This window comes from Spermophilus citellus, assembly GCF_964194105.1.
Source record: "Spermophilus citellus genome assembly, chromosome: 2".
Lineage (NCBI taxonomy): Eukaryota > Metazoa > Chordata > Mammalia > Rodentia > Sciuridae > Spermophilus > Spermophilus citellus.
The window spans coordinates 129,967,386-129,987,427 of record NC_138183.1 but is presented as its reverse complement, the minus strand read 5'-3'; the positions used below and the strand labels follow the sequence as shown (position 1 = coordinate 129,987,427).

Below are 20,042 nucleotides of genomic sequence, written 5' to 3'. Positions count from 1 at the left end.
ACCTCCACACATCCTCCTTGCTGGTGAGGTCGCCAAGGCCTGGGACATGTTTAATCAAAAGTAGGAGCAGCCCAGTCCTGTTATGCCTGTCCTCCCTGAGCTGGCCAGCATCGTGGCATGAAAAAAAGGATGACGCATGAGAGGGCCAGTGAGCCAGTGCTGGAGGGACTTCCAGGGCCAGGAAGGGCTAGTAGGGGTAACATAACAGGAAGGAGCACTTCCTCCCCTTGGATGAAAGGGTCCCTGACACACAACCCATATAAGTACCTGGAAACAGCACCCCGCCCACACAAAGGCCAGACAACTTCCAAAAGTGCTGTCTCTCTACCTCCTTGGCTGTGACATCATTACAGCCTGCTTGAGGTGCAGACCTTACAAGCGGGAAAACACGTGTCCTGCTTTGACAAACTGACCCTGAGAAAGAGAATGTGAGTTCTGCGTGAAATGGTTTTTAACCTGGCAGTGGCATTGATTTTAACAATTGTGGCTTGATTATTTTAAGCATTCTTCCAGTAAGGTAAATAAACAAATAATGCTAATGTGACCTCTAATTTAAAAATCAGGAATCTGAGACTTGGCAGTCTTTTGGGATTAGAAAATATTTGTATCCTACATTACATGATTGTTTCTTGGTCAACTAAAGCAGTGTGCTAAATAGAGTCCCTAAGAATAGAAGCACATTCTCTCCTTTTCTTTTTTTAGATTTTCCTTCCTAAAGCAATAATTTACAAGGAACCAAGACCTTCTCAAACCAGTCTGCGCACAGAGCACCATTCTGCTTTTCAACTTGAAGCTGCTCTGTGGCTACTTTGGACCATGGTTTCTCAAATTCAGCACAATCAACTCCACAGCTGGTTAAGTCTTTGTCTTAAGAGCCTGTATTCTGTATTGTGGGAAGTTTAGTCCCTGTCAACTAGATGACAGTAGCATTTCCCAATTATTGACCACCAAACACATCCCTTGTTTGGGAGCGTAAAATTGTCCCATGTTGGAAACCCCAGTGGCTCTCATAGTTTTCCTTTGCCCCTCAAACTTACCATTCCTAGGACAAAGTTTCTTTTCTCAGTGGCTCAGTCTAACTCAATAGAGACTGTGGCACCAGGCAGGAGGACTTGGATTATTGGACTAAGTTCCATGGGTTGAGCTCTAGATATCAAGGGGGTGACAGAGATGGGAAGACACCAGGTACCTGAGGTTTCGACTTAGTTAATGATGTTGTGCTCATTCCTCCACCTAATCTTAGATTGGAATTCAAGGTATAAAATGTGTTTCTAGAATTTCTAGTGCCAACACCCAAAGGTTATATTTTGCAGACAATTTATGAAATCCTTGACTGTTTATAATCTAGCCTCATATTGGAAATTACCATTAACTTGAACTTGTACTAATAAAAGTTATTTACTTATTTATTTTTTTTTTATCAGACACAAAAAGTTAAAAGACTTCTTTGCTTGCTTTGTGGTTCTGAATAATTGCCTAACTCAGCTCCAGTGATGGAGAAACTGAGGGCCAGAGAGAAGTTATGAGTGAAAGTGCTGGAACAATAACTTAGCAACTTTCTTATGCAACCTTCTGCTTTTACCCAAGCTACTTTGAAATGTGCCATGAAAAGAATGTCACATGTCAATAATAATTTTCCAGAATAGCTGAAATGATAGAACTCTTATCAAGGGAGAGATGAATTCTTTGTTTGCAAACCAATGGAAACCATTCAGAATATATTAAAAATAGCCATTGTATTCCATTGGAGAAGGGAGTTTTTAGTTCAAAATAAGCACTTGGATTGATTGGCCTGGAATTTTTTTTTTAATCTGGGATAATAATATACCTACAACTTGTATACTTATATTATTTTTTTTCATTTCAGTGTCCAAAATAAAATAGGTACGTATTTGTATACCAATTTTGTGTATAAATACACAAAATATTAATATTGCTTAATTGACTATAATATACTAGTAAAGAGAATTAACATAGTCTGTTTTTAAATTTTTAAATCATCTTTTCCAAGTCAATGGCACATCTTGCTCCCAAATCATAATATCATTATTTATTTTAACAAATCATCTCTAAGAAAAATGGAGTGTAATTTGTGCTGACCTTAGATGATAAGCTCTCTGTCAGAAGCAGGAGGAGATTTCCCTGGCAACTTCTCCAAACCCTTTTCATGACCTTAAACTGCAGGTCTCTTGGCAATTTCTACTAAGCAAACTCCAGTGACTCCTTGCCTGTGTGTGTGTGTGTGTGTGTGTGTGTTTACACATATTGTTGATATAAATTATGATCCAAATTTTTTCTGATTCTATTTTTTTTGGATAGTAAATAGTGCTTGTGTGAAAACAGAAGCCATTAAAAGAAGAAAAATATAATAGAACAACAGTGAAGAAAGATGTGCTAATTATCCAAGAAATGTCTTTTCCCTTGAATATACAATAGTGTTTGAGCAATTATTTATCAATAATACAAAAAGGAATTTCAAACGATTCAGATCTTTTCATATACAATTACAGTGAGAGGTTCTCATTGTAACTTAAGGGTACCACATTAAAAATTATAGAGAACCTCAGTCAGAGCATAAAGACCAGAGTCAGAACAGAGCTCTGGTTGGTTGGTGTCTATTGAGACCCATAAATCTACTGGGAAGATTTAATAATAAACTTACCTCTCATTTCCAGAGTGTGTAAAAAATATTTAACATTGATGATGGTTATCTTTGTATAATGACATGCAGAATTCAGATAGAGAAGTTAATGTCACATCTATTAACATGTTAACATGAAAGTTTCCTTTAACAATGGAATTGGTCAATGGCAACATTATAGGATCTCTCCTGTAGTAAATTTTAAAGGAATTTATCTAAGCATTTCCAGGAATCAGTCTATAGCCTGAGCAAGGGTCTTCTTCCCTATGGGCAAAAAATTTAATTGAATCCTATTTTAAAGTTGCTTTTAGCCCTCTTAATCTAAGTTTTCCCATAAACTTATTGTTATGTTTCATCTTATTTTCACTTTAAATTTCTCTGGTTAGAAAACTTCTGTTATAACCAGGCATAGTGGCAAACACCTATATCCCAGAGACTAGGAAGGCTCAGATGAGACCTTAAAGAACTTAGTGAGGCCCTGTCTCAAAATAAAAAAATAAAAAGAGTTGGAAATTTGGCTCAGTTGTAAAGAACCCTTGAGTTTAAAAAAAAATGTGCTGTTTAGCTTTTATATGTGAGGCCCAAAATAAATTTTACTATGAATAGGTTTAAGGTGCATCAGTACATGAAAAATCCTCACCAAATGAACTGAACTATGAGAATCACCTAGTTTTAACTGAATCACGTTTAAGTCCCATTCTCTAAAACTCAAACATACTAAAAATCTCCTTCAGCAAGTCCATAAGTCTAGGATTTCTACTTTTCACACTGATAAAAATGTAGCTTATCTCACAATTGGGCTCCTCCAAACTAGTTCAAAGCTGCTTCCAACCCTGGCTTCTCTGCAGAGGAGAGGTCAGGGAACCAGAAGCAAGAGAGAGGGAATGGACAAGGTAGATGATGGGAGACAGAAAAGGGATTACCATGGACTGCCACTCACCACCACTGCAGGACGAGATGCTGGGTAAGGGACAGGGCTGCTCATAGTGGAGTCCACAAAGTAGTTCATTCTTCTCTCAGCACCTGTAAAAGAGACATATAGGCTGAGCCCTGGAGTTACTCAGGAATATGAACTAGAACCCCAAAGAGAGTGCAAGTCTTAGAACGAGGAGTCTTTTAAGGAATCATCCAGCTTACTTTTTTGTGAGACAGAGAAGGAAACTAAAATTCAGGAAGATAAGTGACTCACCCATAGCACAGAAGTGGAGCAGACCCCAGACAGAGCCAGCCCCGACAGCAAGACAGTGTGTACAATAGATCAAGTCTGTGTGCTGTAGACAATACACATCAAAAGGATCTACAAAAGGCACCTTTTGTAGGATTTCTGGGCAGGGACAGATCTGTATGTCTTTCTAAAAAAAAATGTCCATCTATGTATCTCCTGTTCCCCACCTCTAACCAGATGTGACACATAGCAGGAATTCAATACATACTTGTACCATAAATTAGTTGATAAAGCAATAAATAAAGGATTAGAGAAAAGAAGAATGGAAAAATTTTCTCTAAAGAGCCATGTCAACCAGCACCCCAAGGCACAGATAGAGAGAAGTCCTGAAAAAGGGATTGAACTGTATTCATCTTGAAACCAGGAGAAGGGCTATTAAATAACTCTTGTTGACAGCTATTACCCCCATTGAAGTCTGACTGGCTAGAACGCTTGAGGAATGTTCTGGCTGGAGGGATTTTCCAGCTAGCTGTCAGTCATCAGCAAAATCATTTATATATCAAACATTTTTGTTGACCTAAGTGCTTTCTAGAGTGCATTAGTTCACACACTTTTGTAAATTTAATACCACACACTAAAAAAATATGTCTTTCTTGAATGAATAAGATTAAATTCCTAGGCATATTGTTCAGAGGCCAAATTCCTAGTGTTAGAAAATGACATTTCAACCCTACTGTTTTCTAGGTTGTGTTTGACCTCTTTCATTATTCTTGCAAACCTTTAAAGCACTTGAAACATCTCGATAAAAAGAGTATGAGGATAGGTCTTACATTTGAGGCAGCTTTGGTTCACCATCTTGATACAGTGTGAGAATCAATGACATGCCTATTTTCTTCTAAAATGTATTTTAAAAAATAAACAGGCCAACAATATAAAATTATACTAAGAGCTGCAATCACGGAGCCACTAATATCTTATAGTCAAAACATATAAGCTAAAATCCTTCTGAAGTCATGATTTCGCCTAGAGTTATAGGTGCTTTTTTGTTGTTGTTGTTGTTGTCGTTGTTGTTGTTTTGTTTTTTTAACTATTTTGCCTTGTTATATTTTCTCCTGAAGGTAGAATGCAGTTCAAACAACTTTAACTTAAAGAGAAATTTAAAAATGGTCTGGATAGCTAGGCTATGCTAATCAAGATTTCATTCTCCAGTTTTTCAGGGGATTGATCTCTATTGCAACAGATGGCACCCAGGAAGAGCTCCCCAGTAGTGTAGCTGAATGGTAAAAAAGGTCAAAGATGATAGGGTAAGACGTTAATATCAGCCTCCATGGTTGCTAATTCAGTGTCTGTTTCTAAAAATAGAGAGCAGCCATCATGTCTCAGACTCTGAGCTGGGCACTGAGCGTGGAATAATAAGGTACCACATATTAGTTGATAAAGCAATAAATACATATCATGTAGGTTACCACAGACATGTCTTGATCCCGAATTGTAGAATAGTCTCCATGAACTCCATGGCCTCTTTCTCATTAATGCATTCCTTATTTTTAATCTGAAATTTGAATTTTAAGACCCTAATAAATTATCATCAAAACATATATACCCACTTGAATGTTTTGATCTACTCAAAGATGAGACTTAGAAGCTACCTCCATGATTTGTACCATTCTGAGCATAGTTAGACCAAGAACAGATCCCCTGGGGAAAAGTTGGTCAGTCTTCCAGGGTCCAGGAGGGCAAATGTTACTATTGGAAATGTCCAGGGATGAGGGATTATTGCTTCATGCAAGCCATTCAACTTTCTGGAGGAAATGTCCTGTCTTGGGAGAATGCCAGTTCATTCAAACAATCAAAACGTCTTATTTCCACCCCAAAAGCCTCAACAATCTCTTGAATATTCGTAAACTGCAGTTACTCATTCAGTAATCATATAGTAGGTTTCCTTTAATGGGAAGGTCTTTGTGCATCCAGTAAATAATTAAGATGTCACTACTACATTCCAGGCACAGTTCTGGGCACTTGAGACACACTAGTAAACAAAGATTCCTGACTCACATGACCCTTAGATTCTACCAGACTCAAAATAATAAAGCTGAGAAATAAAATCTCTATCATCACGAAATAGTGAAGACAGACTCATGTACAATGGGGGGGAGAAGCAGTTAGTTCTGCTGGGTTCAGGGAATAGGAAATCATGGAAGATTGCTCAGAGCAAGGTGTGACCATAGGGCCTTATGAGTCATCTCTAGATTCCCACAAGCAGCAAAGGGCCTTGACCTTCAGGATGCCTATTTTACTTATATATTTGTAGGAGAAAGGGCTTTTGAACTTGGCAGCAGCATACTGGAGCCTAGCTCAAAGACAACAAGAGTTTCTGTCTGCTAGCCAGACAACACTCCTCCTCACAGCAACATGCTAGGGAAAAGGTTCAGTGGAAATATGTTTTCTCTTCCAATTGACAGAGTGAGGGAGGAAACCTCTGGCCCAACATCTGGTGCATTCTGTGCTGGCCCATATTCTCGACTACATGAATGACATTTCCCTTGGGGAAAAGCCCTTTGCCCAGGGAGGAAACTGAAAAGAGGGAGTTGCCAGGGATCTCAAGGGCTCTCATTGCAGGAAATAACTCTGGGACAGAAATGGATTGCTGCTTTATTATTTTTTGGAGAAAGAAAAAAAGAACCCACCCTTTTCCACTTGTAGATTGTGACATACAACAGCTGCTGGAGAGCTAAACTCTTTCAAAAGATGCAAAAGGAGTGTTTGGAGTGTGTGTATGTGTGTGTGTGTGGGGAGAGAGAGAGAGAGAGAGAGAGAGAGAGAGAGAGAGAGAGAAATTGAGATTGATTCTTATTTGGCGTTTTTGCCAAAGAGAATTCCCTCCCACATGACAACAGCTTGAACATCAGCTGGACCAGCGTTTTGTCTTGGCACTGCACATGTTTATTACCTAAATGAAAAACAACTGTGTGATTTTAAGATTTACTCCGCAGCTGAGAAGCAGCAGTGAGACCTGTCTGGGTATAGAAATTATTTGAACACTTAGTAACAGAGGAGTGGAAAGACCTAAGTTCATTTTTCTTGAATGGGACCAGCATCTCCTCCAGAGCACCAGAGAAAATGGTCCCAAGCAAGACTGCCAACTCCATTTCAGAGACTTCCACTCTCCCTCCACCTCCCCAGCCCCTAGCTCAGCAAGCCCCACTACACCCTCCACTTCTGAACAGGCAGCTCTCTGCTGTTCTCTTAGGACATTCTTATCTTTCTTCCCTTCCCAAATTATGTCTCTGCTAGAAATGTCCCCCATCCTGTTCCCTGGGACTAGTGAACTCCCCGTCTTCAAGGTTTAAGGGTTAGTCTCAGAGGGTTGCTATTCCTGGAAGATTTCCAAACCATCCAGCCGGGGCTAGCTGCTCCTTTTCCATTTTGTGGAGCATGCCATTGGTGTATCACACTGTTTCACCAACACCTCTTTCTATTTGTTCCCTCACTAGATTCTGAGCTACCTGAAGTGAGGTACCCTGACTTTTGTACTTCTACATCTCCAGTACTTGAGACAGATCATGGGCAAAAGAGAAACTCAATGTCTTTATTTTTTAGTAGGAGAGATGTAAAGTATCTCTTTAATCCTTTAATTATATGTTGAAACAATGTCTCATCCACATTTTTAGTCTTGTGAGACCAGTTTATTCTTTCATACATTCATCAGTCCATTCACTGATTTAAAGACAGTGAGCACCTCAGGGCTGCTGATCCTATGAATGGACTGATGAATGTATGAAAGAATAAACTGGTCTCACAAGACAAAATGTAGATGAGATGTGGTTATGTTCATTTCTCAAATTAGAGAATCTGAATAGAGGTCTAGATAAAGACCACTTGAAATAATGAGTTTGTCTTATGATCCATTTCTAAGTGAAAAGTGCTTCCTTCTATTCACATAGCTATTTAAGGTGACCTTATCTAAGAAGCCTTTTTCACTGCCCTGTACAAATAGCTACACCTTTCCCCTACTCAGACACTTCCTTGTTTGTTTATTGTCTCCTCCAAGTCCCACCCCATTAGAACTCAAGCTTCCCCAGGGCAGGGACTTAACCCTTCACCAGATCCTAGACCAGTGTTAACAGGAGTTTGGCACATGAACATCAGAGTCTAAGTTAGAAAACCAGTGAGCACCCTTTAATTCATGTAAGTCCTGTTTTTACAGATAAGAACATATGGTTATGTTGTTAAGTAGCCCAGCTAAAACCTGACCCTAGGCCTTCAGCATCTATACCTGGGCATCTTACCTTCATCATTCTAGATTTTTAGGTACAAAAAACCAAGCAATCGATGGAGAGGGCAAATAATTAACACTTTGGTTTATGTGAGTGTCTTAGAACTAGTTTTCCATTTGACTCTGGACAGAGTTCTATGTAAAGCATGTGACCATTGCTCCAACTTCCCCGCTTCCCACCCTCTGCAAGCCTTGTAACCAGGCCAGGATCTGCAAGCTGACACTTCCTTTTACCCACATCTCACCAGGGCAGGTTGAGTGACTCACAAACTGTAGAAAAGGTTAGGAGGGAGTGAGAGGGATGTTTGGGGCCAAGGCAGCAGATGGGTAAGAAATCCCAAAGAGATGAGGCCTCAGTCAAGGTTCACATGTGAATTGGTTCACATCAACTCTGACCTGCTTGGCTCTATTTCTACATAACTGTGACATCAGTTAAAAGTTTTTCATTTTGAGTTGTCTGCTCTTAAAGGAAAGTCTATGACTTACTGTCAGTAAGTAGCCCAGTAAACCATGCTTTACAATTCTTTTTTGTAAACTCATTTTGCAAAAATTGTTTTATCTTCATTGCAAAAGTTGTTTTAAAATTACATAAAAGACTCAAATGGACATCAAAATCTCTTGAAATCCCACCATACAGACATAATTATACTAATTTTTGTCCAACATTCTTCTACATATTTTAATGTAATATAGATATATAGAACACATACATGTCATCATAATTTTTCCATCAGATTATTCTCTACATGCTATTTACAATCTGCATTTTCATTGTTATGATATAATGCAATGAAAAAATTGTATGTCAATAAATATACCTTTATACTCTAGAGTCTAAGACTGTCAAGCATTGTATTGTATGTATGCAGCACACTTTTCTTAATGAGCCCTTACTATTATATATTGTCTTCAATTCTCCATCACTATAAAAAATTCTAAAATATTTTATATGCACATTAAATGCCTAAAAGTAGTATTTTGGGGACAAATAATGTATACATTCTCTATTTCAATATATTAACTGCATTCTATAACAGATAATCCAAATTTATACTGACATGGACAAAGTCCGGTGTTTTCAATTTGAACTTGCCCTCTAGACTTCATGTTAGCTTCACAGGCTAGGAATTATGGGACAACCTCTCCTGGTTATGAAGATTAGATGGGGAAGACAAAAGTTCAAGAAGCTGTGGCAGAACATTGCCAATTTTATTTTTTCTCCTTTCCTCTTGGAAAGCTATATGAAATTTCAGTAGATTTACAACTAGCATTTCTACTTGATATCAACAATTTAGGTTTCTCATCAATTTATATAAAAAGATATGCTTTGGGCTTGGAATGCAGAAGAGAGTGAGTTTGACTTCCAAAAGGACTGTCATTTAAAGGAAACACCCTTGTTACCTAGGCTACTTCTTTAATCTAGAATGTAGAGACTTTCAATTTCTTCCTTCTGAATACAATAATCCCTTAGTACCCAAAGGAGTTTGATTCCAGAAAATCACCCTATCCTAAACTACCAAAATCTGTGAATGCATAAGTTCTTTATATAAAATGATATAGTATGTGCATATAACCATTCATATCCTTCTATGATACTTTATATCACCTCTATGTTGTTTGTGATACTAATACAACATAAATGTTATACTAAATGGTTGTTATCCTATGTTATTTAGGGATTAGTGACAAGAAAAGAAATATGTACATGTTCTGTACAGTTGCATATTTTTCAAATACTTTTGATTGATGGTTGGTAGAATCTGAGGAAACAGAGCCAATTATAGCATATGAACATGTTTTTTAGAGACTTGGATCACTGCCTCTTTCAGATAGCTTTCTCTGATATTCCTGGGCAGCTACATGGACATTTTTGATCCTCCTCCTGGAGTTTACTCTACAATGTAATAAAGTCATAATACTTCTGTATATAGGTCTATTTCTGCTCCTAAATTCTAGGTTACTTTACAGTAGGTATGGTGTTTTTTTTTAGATGGTGTATATATACATGCAGTACATGTTTTTTAAAGGAAAGTGAATTTACTTGAAATGGAATTGGTATGTACAATAGTTTACATTTCAGAGCTTGAATATATCCAAGAGGCTAAAGATATCTTTGTAACAAAATAGAAGTTTGTTGCCTTAAAAAATCGGGTCCACACTAACCCTGAGAGTAAGCTTCTGAAATAACTATAAGCACAACCATAATATTTGTGTGAACTAATCAATCTACCAGAGTGATTTTCTCTATTCTCCTCCATTGTTTTCTACTTCCCATGCATAGTCCATCTGAATTTCTTGAGTGATTTTAGAAGATGTTTTCTATAATATTTCAGTACAACAAAAGCTACTATGTTCAATTTCTAAGAACTCGATTTTAAAAGAAGTATTATTTAGATAACTGAACATTCTTCACCCTCCTGCAAGGAAACTTTGTCATTACAATTTAAAAAAATGGTTAGAATTAAAAGTGGTTTCTCTGTCTTGTTCCTAAATCTATAAGAACCTCATCTTCTTGACTAAGTATTCTAACATTACAATACTAAGCATTCTTTCTTACTCTGAGTACCCAGCAGACCAATAAAAGTGATGCTCTGCTCCTCTCCCATCCTTTCTCTCTATCCAATCTAATGTGACACACTTTTTTTTTCTTTTTCTCATCTAAGATAGGAAAAGGAAGAATATTAAAAGATTTTTATATGCAAATTGCAAGTACATGCAAACAAATAATAATCTTTCTATTTGGGAAGTATGCCCTTCCTGACTTCATGTTATGATAATATTCCAGGGGCTCTTTCGAATTAGACTTTTTTCATTAGTGAGGGAACTACCTCCATTTTTATTTCTTAAAAAAAAAAAAAAAACTCTTCTCAGATTCTAGCTTTCAGTGTAAAATTTCTCAGAGAAAAATTATATTTGTGTTTAAAAACATATTTGTGACTGTACCAAAGAGAGGAAGCAGTTAAAAGTCCTATACAGGTCTAGGCTTAACTTCTCTTCTTCTGGGTAGTTAGAATTCAGCTAAAAATTCTGTACTTAATGTAAGAGGCAAAATCTAATACCCAGCTTGACTCCTCAAATTGAATGTTACTCTCACTTATAGGATTTTAAACTACTAGTTGACCTGGGCAGAAGTCTCTTCAAAGCAACAAGAAAGAAAAGCAAATAATAAATTTTCACTACCAATCAAAACTACCCTAAGATACCATCTCACTCCAGTAAGATTGGCAGCCATTATGAAGTCAAACAACAACAAGTGCTGGCGAGGATGTAGGGAAAAGGGTACACTTGTACATTGCTGGTGGGACTGCAAATTGGTGCGGCCAATTTGGAAAGCAGTATGGAGATTCCTTGGAAAGCTGGGAATGGAACCACGTTTGACCCAGCTATTCCCCTTCTTGGACTATTCCCTAAAGACCTTAAAAGAGCATACTATAGGGATACTGCTACATCGATGTTCATAGCAGCACAATTCACAATAGCTAGACTGTAGATGAATGGATAAAAAAATGTGACATTTATACACAATGGAGTACTACTCAGCACTAAAAAATGACAAAATCAAGGCATTTGCAGGGAAATGGATGGCACTAGAGCAGATTATGCTAAGTGAAGCTAGCCAATCCCTAAAAAACAAATGCCAAATGTCATCTTTGATATAAGGAGAGCAACTAAGAACAGAGCAGGGAGGAAGAGCATGAGAAGAAGATCACCATTAAACAGGGACGAGATGGGGGAGGGAAAGGGAGAGAGAAGGGAAATTGCATGGTAAAGGAAGGAGACCCTCATGGTTATACAAAATTACATATAAGAGGAAGTGAGGGGAAAGGGTAAAAAAATAAGAGAGAGAAATGAATTACAGTAGATGGGGTAGAGAGAGAAGATGGGAGGGGAGGGAGGGGGGATAGTAGAGGATAGGAAAGGCAGCAGAATACAACAGACACTAGTATGGCAGTATGTAAAAAAGTGGATGTGTAACCAACTTGATGAACCCAGGGCCCTGCACATGCCAGGCGAGCGCGCTACTGCTTGAGCCACATCTCCAGCCCCCTAGAGTTGGCAGTTTTAATGTACTCCCTTGATGCTTATGAGAAGTGTTACCTTCATGCCTGTTGTTGACAATGTGCTCCAACAGTGTGATGGTGAGGGAAAACTTTCCATCCAGGAGGAAATGCAAAAATATGCAGTACTCCTTGTTTCCTAACTATCACGGTACATTGGAGTAAAGGCATCTTTTATCTCTATTTTTTTTTTTTTTTTGTGGGGGGGAGACAGTGGTGTGGGTTTATGTGGTGCTGGGTTCAGCACCACGTAAAAATAAAATAAAGATGTTGTTTCCACCAAAAACTGAAAAATAAATATTAAAAAAAGTTTTCTCTCTCTCTCTCTTAAAAACAAAACAAAAACTGCCAACTCTAATATGTCAAGGAATTTATCCAGAGAATGTTGAACCTAGTCTCTGAAACTTGTCAGAAACTAACTACTACTTCTAGTCTATCAGCCCTGGGCTGAGGTGGCTGAGGTTGTAGCTCAATGGTACAGCACATGCCTAGCATATGCAGGGCCTTGGGCTCAATCACCAGCACTGGGGGAAAAAAATCTAGTCTATCAACTTTGTTGGTAACGATGGCGCCCAGAGCGCTTCTCTTCCGGGAGCTCAGGTCCATGACGCACTGAATGGTGCGCGAACCATCACCTCCAATCCCTGTTAACGGCGCGAACTTTGAATGGCGCACCTCCAACCTGTGAAGTGGCTCGAATTCTCGGACACTAAAGAAGTAACAGCTCGCTTGCCTTGCTCCTCCTCATCCTGGGTTAAGCCCATAAATATCAACACCCCGTTCGCGCTCTCTCTCTTACTCTCCCCCCTCCTCTGTCTCTTCCCCCTCTTCCCCCCACCCCCCCCTCTCTCCACCCCCCTCTCTTGTGCAACTGCCCGCTAAGGTCCTGCTAATAAAAATCTTGGACAGGTTGTTTTGGCTTGTCGAGTTTTATACTTCATGTGGAAACGTCCTCTGAAAGATCAAGGACAACATTCAATGAATGGCTTCATAGTAAAAGTGGTCATCTCTGATGCTGAAATTCTATTCTTCATGTCTGTGTTTGACCATGAAATTCAACAAATGATCACACTTGGCCTTCAGACATACTCCAGTGCCATGAATATGTTGGGTACTCATAACTAACTGAATAAGTAAGTTACAATTGTTCTTTACAAAAAAACCCGTAAACCAAAAAGAATAGAGGAATGAAGTACTCTTTGCTTCCTAATAATGGAAGTAGTCTAGGTCGGGGTATAAAAGATTCTTGACTGAGTCCAATCTGAAGGTCTGGAAGACTGAAAATGTCAACACTCACCCAATGGGTAACAAAGAAATCCCTGAAAGCCTAAAATTCTAAGTAATTTCCTTTTGACCCATAGTGTGTGGACTACGTGGGATTTAATCTAAAATAGATTTGGTTCTGGTTCTAAAAGAGTCTCAACAAAACTGAGATTCACCACAAATAGAGAGATTGAGAAAAAAATTAAAAGAGACTAAATTGTTTTAATAATGTCCCGATAAAATTGAATTAAAAGATGCCAACTAACTTAGATCCCCCAAATTTTGAAAGTAACTTTTTGGACTGTGTCTTATTGTGATTTTCATGGTGGAGTTTCATTTGTTTTATTGCCCAAATTGTAAGGTTCCAATTTCTCAGTATAATGCCAAACAGCTTGCTGGCATTCTTCTACAAAGAGGGATTTTGAAAATTCAATGAATTTTGGAGTTGGAAAAAAATTCATCAAGTTGGTTCATTTTTTGTTTGAATGAATCTATCCCCAGGAGTTTCCATGTTGGGCAAGCTCTCTGGAGTTAGACTATGGGTGAAAGCAGAGCCCCTTTAGTAATCGCCAAATTTCTTCACAATCTTAGTGAAGACTATAAAGTGAAGATAATACCAACCATTTGGGGACTATTGAAAAGGATTATACAAATGAAAGTACTTAGCAAAGCACTTTACATATGGTGAAATTGTCAATAAATTGCTCTTATTATTGCTATTTTATTAATAGTTGCCTGTCACTTAGTAAGCAGTCACTAGTAGTAGCAACAGTAATTTTTTATTAGTTCTTATTTTTACCACCCAAGGTAACAGAGGCTATTTATTTAAAAATTAAAGCTAGAATTCAGATGAAAAGTAACTGAGGCTCTATTCAAGAATTAAAGGGCTGGGGATATAGTTCAGTTGGTAGAGTGCTTGCCTCACAAGCACAAACCCTGGGTTCAACCCGTAGCACCAGAAAAAAAAAAATTAAAGCTAGCATTCTCACCACTTTCTTAAGGATTTGCATTTAAATCTCAAAAAGGATTCCCTTTAATAATCACAGGTTGAGTAGCGTTTATCAAGAACTTTGCAGAAGAAAAGAGCCAAGATTTCTGTGGAATGGCAGTCAGTTTGTACCATTGTTATGTATAAAACCAAGAAGTAAGCATTTTTCTTACAGCACTCCAAACTCATAGAAAGATTGCTTAGCACAAATGGGGAACTACTGCAGCTTACCGAGTAAAACCAACATCTTTTTGATATAAATGTCAATCTTTTGTTGAGTAACACTGTAATAACTAACTATAAATATAAGGAAGTAGTAAATTGCTCTGGAAAACATTGCATTTTTCTGTTTGTTCAGTTTCTTTCTTTCTTTCTTTCTCATTTTTCTGTTTGTTCAGTTTCTTTCCCTCCCTCCCTTCCTCCCTTCCTTCCTTCCTTCCTTCCTTCCTTCCTTCCTTCCTTCCTTCCTTTCTTTCTTGTTTTCCTGTAAAGCAGTGCCACCCAAACTATAATATGCATATGAATTACCACAGGATTCTGTTACAAAGCCAAAGCCCTGTGGTCTGCACTGGATGCTGCAGGTCGTAAGATCTCACCTTGAGAAGCAAGGCAGTGGCTGTACTTATATGATCACATTTCTGAGTATTTTTAACAATATCATGTTTATTTTGGGAGGCACAAGCCTACTGAGAAACAGACCAGAAGACATCTGTACCAACGCTGAAGCATTTGGCAATCTAATGTGCAATACAAGCCTGGCTGGAGAAGCTCAAGCAGCTTTGGACCTATCTGGGCTTCTCAAACTACCTGCCAGATGATGGCCACTTCTGACAAAGCTTCTGGTCTTTCTGAAGAAGCCCTGCTTTTATTTCTATAGTCTCTTATATCAAGAATATGGCATTGGGGCTCTCCCCATCCACAGGAATCATTTGGGTTAAGGATCACCGAAGTACCAAAAATGCTTTTCCTTCCATTTTTCACGATTTTAAAAGTCTCAAATTTGGGGAGACTTCTTTTTGTTTTGCAATCTTTTCTACATCTGGAGTTATTTAAAATTGAAAAGTTTAAAAAAAATCTAAAAAGTCTAAAATCCTAGTATTTTCTACATCTCTTTTTTTTTTTAATTTTTTATTGATTATTTAAAGCATTACATAGCTCATGATATATCATCTTTCATACATTAGACTCAAATTGTGTTTTGAACTCCCATTTTCACCCCAAATATAGATTGCAGAATCACATCTGTTACATATTCACATTTTTACATAATGCCATATTAGTGTCTGTTGTATTCTGCTACCTTTCCTAACCCCTACTATCCCCCCTCCCCTCCCCTCCCCTCCCATCTTCCCTCTCTATCTCCCCTGCTGTTGTTCAATTCTCTCCCTTTTTTTTCCCTCCCCCTTGCCCCTCATAGCCAAAACAAAAGCCAAATGTCTGCTTTGATATTTTCTACATCTCTTGAAAACCCTTATTTGTCCCCATAGAGTATTTTCCTAACATATGCACTGTTTACTTTTTCATTCTCATCCTAATAAGTGCTGATCAGACTCCCCTCAGAATTCTTGAGACAACACCTGGACTTTAGTCAAGTGAATGTTAAACCTACTGTCTTGCTTTGGGGGGGAAGAAAATCAGAAATCTTCCCTCCGTGCTCTAGATACTGTGGACTTGAAAAAAAAAAGTACACATAGACTGAATGTATCATGTTGCTTATTTTTAACCTCTTTTCCAGTAAAATATTATTTTCTAAAATGATTATATCAATTTTAGCTAGAAAAACTGGCCTCTAATCCCAGCTACTCAGGAGGCTGAGGCAGAAGGATCCCAAGTTCAAGACCAGACTCAGAAATTTAGAGACCCACTGTCTCAAAATAAAAAAATAGGGGCCTGTGGGTCAGTGGTGGAGCACCCCTGGGTTTAATCCTCAGTACTGTAAAAAGAAAATATTATGTAAGTTTTAAAAATGGAATTTATATATTATTTCCTTTTATATCGGTCATAGCACCCAAACAAGGCTGAGCACGGGAAATGACATTTGTCACAAGACAGATCAGTTTACTAATCCAAGCAAATAGATAGACCCTGTAACCTTCTTCTAGAGTCAGTGTCTTTTTATTTATTTGTTTGTTTATTTTTGATACTGGGGGTTGAACACATGGCACTTTACCACAAGCTACATTCCCAGTCCTTTTTATTTTGAGACAATGTCTCTATAAATTGCTGAGGCTAGTCTTGAACTTGGGATCCTTCTGTCTCAGTCTCTGGAGTTGCTGAAATTACAGATGTGTGCTAGCATGCTCAGTCAGCATCAGTGTCTTCTTGATAATGAATACTTAATCCACAGATTTTCCTTCAGAAAACAGGCCTAATCCATGGTATTCTCCCAAATAAGCAGAAAAATCCAGCCTAAATTAGAGTGTCTCAGAGTTCCTTAGAATCCTATGACATGAGATTCCAGTCACAAGCTCTGGGCTCACATCCCCTTGATTCTAATCAGGGTCCCACCATGAATCCACACAAACCATCTAGCAAAGTCAGTGGAACACACCAACCTCACAATAAACATTAGAGATTACAATCCTTCCTCAGGTGAAGTGGAGGAAACCAGAGATGATAGGCAGAGAATCAGTTAGATTAAAAGATTGAGTTCCATAAAGCTACATTTTCAGTTGAGTAAAGATAAAGGAGGAGATGCAAAAAAAAAAAAAAAAAAAAAAAAGTTGTCTCCTTATCTCAATTTCCCCAGGATTGAAGAAATTTGCAAGATTTGCCTCAAATGCCACTAAATTACTGTATAACCATTGATTTTATTCAAATACTAAATACTTTTTTTATTTCTAAAGAGAATTCAAAAGGGAGAGAGAGGGAGGAAAGAAGAAAGAAAGAAATGAGGGAAGGAAAGAAAGAAGAGAGAGGAAAAGGAGATAGGAGCCCCAGCTTTTAGGATGTATCCATTTCTTCTGCTTTTTGATGTGAATGATTATTCATTGGTGTGTATGAGTAATCAGAACAGGATAGCAGGTATGGGGGAAAAACTGTTCACCAATAAATAAGACCATGAGGTACAGTAGAATTTGAGTTAGCACAATAGCCCGTGCACGGAAGCTCTCTGTGAAATCAGAGAAAGATCTATCTGTAGGTGCCAATGGTGTTTCCAAAGCATTTGCTTTCTTCTGCCTCTCAGCCCTTCAGGGACCCAGTTTCTTAGCACATTTCTTCAAACTTTCCTGGGCCCATTGACACTTTTATTATTCCAAGTTCTGCAATATTTACTTCTAGTCGCTCACCTCTTAGAACAAGGTGGGGCACAAATATCATTCATATTTTAGAGATGAAGAAAATAAGGCACAGTTATGTTCAATAACTTGATCTCAGTTATAAAGCTGATCTCTGAGAGAGAGGCCAAGTGCACAGCCACTTTCCCAAATCCAAATTCAGAGGAGGTACTAGTTCTGATCCTACTTGCCTTTGAATGCCTATCTGTACCTAGGATAGGTAACTGGCCCAGACCCATGCTCTCAGCTGATTCTCAAAGGTCACAGATGGCCAGATGTACAAGGATCTCGCCCCTTTATACACTGGTCTAGGACCTCCTTGCCCTTCTAGCAACTAGCACTTCTGTGCAGGAGCCTGTAAGGTTGCCCCTCCAGAATCAGACTCCCTTCCCACATCCTCAGCAGGGGAACCAGGAGGAACCAGGACGGAAGAGGCTACGTAGCAGCCTGCACTGTTTGTTATTTCATTACTGAGCTGGCAAGGATGGACGTTGTTGATTTACCATTAGAAGCAGCATGCTTCTTCAAATATTAATATTAATAACTACAATACCAGAACACATGAAAAGACCTTTTCATCTTCAAAGCACTTTTCGGACATTAACTCATTAGCTCTCCTTTCCTCTCTATTCAGGAACACCAGGTAAGTAGAGTCTCAACAGTAACAGTGGCTGCCCTCCCCGCAGAATCCATATCTAACGAGGCATTTCTCTTGAGATAAAAAAAAAAAAAAAAGAGGTGAAGCAATCCAGAACCACAACTGATGAAAGGGTTAAAGTGTCAGCAATTCTACAAATCAAATGGAGCTGCCAGAGTTATCATTTTAGGATCTGGATTTCCTGTTGTTTAACAAATGCCTCCATGCCCGCCACCCCACCCCATGCACGCCTGCAGCAGCGGTATAAAGTAGGAAGAAAAATGGCCTTGGAATTAAAAAGTAAAAGAAGAAAGCTAATGAAGAAAACCTTGAACGCCTTGATCTCAGTAACCCAGCATCTTTCGTACCATTCGCTCACTGAAAATACTACTTTCAAAGGCGGTAACAGAAACACTTTTAACAGTAGATGAGAAGACACAGACAAAGTGGAATGGCTGGATACAACCAGTGAATGAAGAGAAATTGCCACTGGCGCAGCCCCAGCTTCTCTGTACTGACCGCTGGAGTCCAGCCCTCCAACACTGGGAAGAATGCTCCCCTGAGTGGAGACTCCCCCTGCCTACCACATGCACCACATTGCAACTACAGCCCAAAGGATTGGTAGGTAGACCCTTGGGGAACGGGAGTCCAAAAACAGGGTGGGAGGAACACCCTACATGCTAGTTTGCCTTACAAGACTCAAACCTGCAGCACTTTCCTTTCTATAAAAGCATTTCATTAAGATGCTAGGGAAAAGAAACAAGTAAAACAATAGGCACTAGTAGTGAAAGAGGAAAAAGAGAGGCATTTCTATGTTGAACTACAGTTTTATTTCTTTGGAAGTGCTGCAGTCTGGGAAGAAAACTCAGAGCTTGTGACAAGTGATCTGCGAAGATCTAAAATGTGCATGATTTTGCTTTTTTTTTTTTTTTTGACAGGCAATCTTGATTTCAGACTATTCTAAGAAGGGAAGAACGTATTTTTGAAAAATAGTATTAAACAATTGAATGGATGATTATAGAAAGATTTTTAAAAAGAGGAAGAGAAAACTGCTTGTATCCTGAAAGTTTCCATTGATTTTCTTTTTAATTACACAAGGTGAGGGGCAAGAAAAAGAAAATGGAAGGAAAAGTTTTAAGCAGAAACTCACACCTCACTTACTACTTTGCCGGAGAGACAGTGAAGAATAGCTACGGAGCGAGGTTTCCTCAAGGTCTGCGGTCTCTTTCCAACTACCTGCGGGAATCCTCTGCTCCGAGGCTAAAGAGGATGCAAAGACCACAATGTTCCTAATAGAGCTGCCTCTTAAATTGGGGGGTGTGGTCAAGTCAGGGAAAGCTAGAGAAAAGGCGGTCTTCCATTAGCCCTGGCACCAGGGTAGCATTCCGTACCACAGGCACTGTGGTTCAAAGGGACTTAGGCAACACCAAATCACACCTTATTTTTTAATCCTTCAAATTATTCTCCAGTTAAATATAATTCAGCCTTGGGGAGAAGTGATGAGGGAGACGAAAAAAAGGGAATTCTGTAGGATCACACTGATTCTTATAATTACGGATGCATTAGATTTACTTTCTCCTGGACATGTGAATATTCATGCTCCACAGTGCTCAATGGAGATTCACTAACTCAGGAAGGGCTTAAGAGGGAAGGAGCTGCTGTAAGACCTGTTCAACGAATTAACATCCAGCAGAACAGCTTTCCCCCACTCAGCTGCTCAAACTTCTTGTTTCTAT

The 20,042-nt window shown here is 38.7% G+C and overlaps 1 protein-coding gene across 3 annotated transcripts in view; it reads right to left on the bottom strand.

The window, feature by feature from the left end:
• The window catches only part of ETS1 (ETS proto-oncogene 1, transcription factor), a 129,848-nt gene extending 110,290 nt beyond the window's left edge, over window positions 1-19,558 (bottom strand). For 2 of the 3 annotated variants that reach the window (XM_081281028.1, XM_081281030.1), the window contains exons 1-2: window positions 19,468-19,558; window positions 3,582-3,664 (exon numbers count right to left, since the gene is read on the bottom strand). In XM_081281028.1, the coding sequence (XP_081137154.1) occupies window positions 3,582-3,650 (69 nt within the window). In that variant the 5' untranslated portion in view covers window positions 3,651-3,664; window positions 19,468-19,558. Of the gene's footprint in view, window positions 1-3,581; window positions 3,665-19,458 lie in introns of all 3 variants that reach the window. The other variant, XM_081281029.1, reaches the window with a different exon arrangement.
• Window positions 19,559-20,042: the final 484 nt, after the last annotated feature.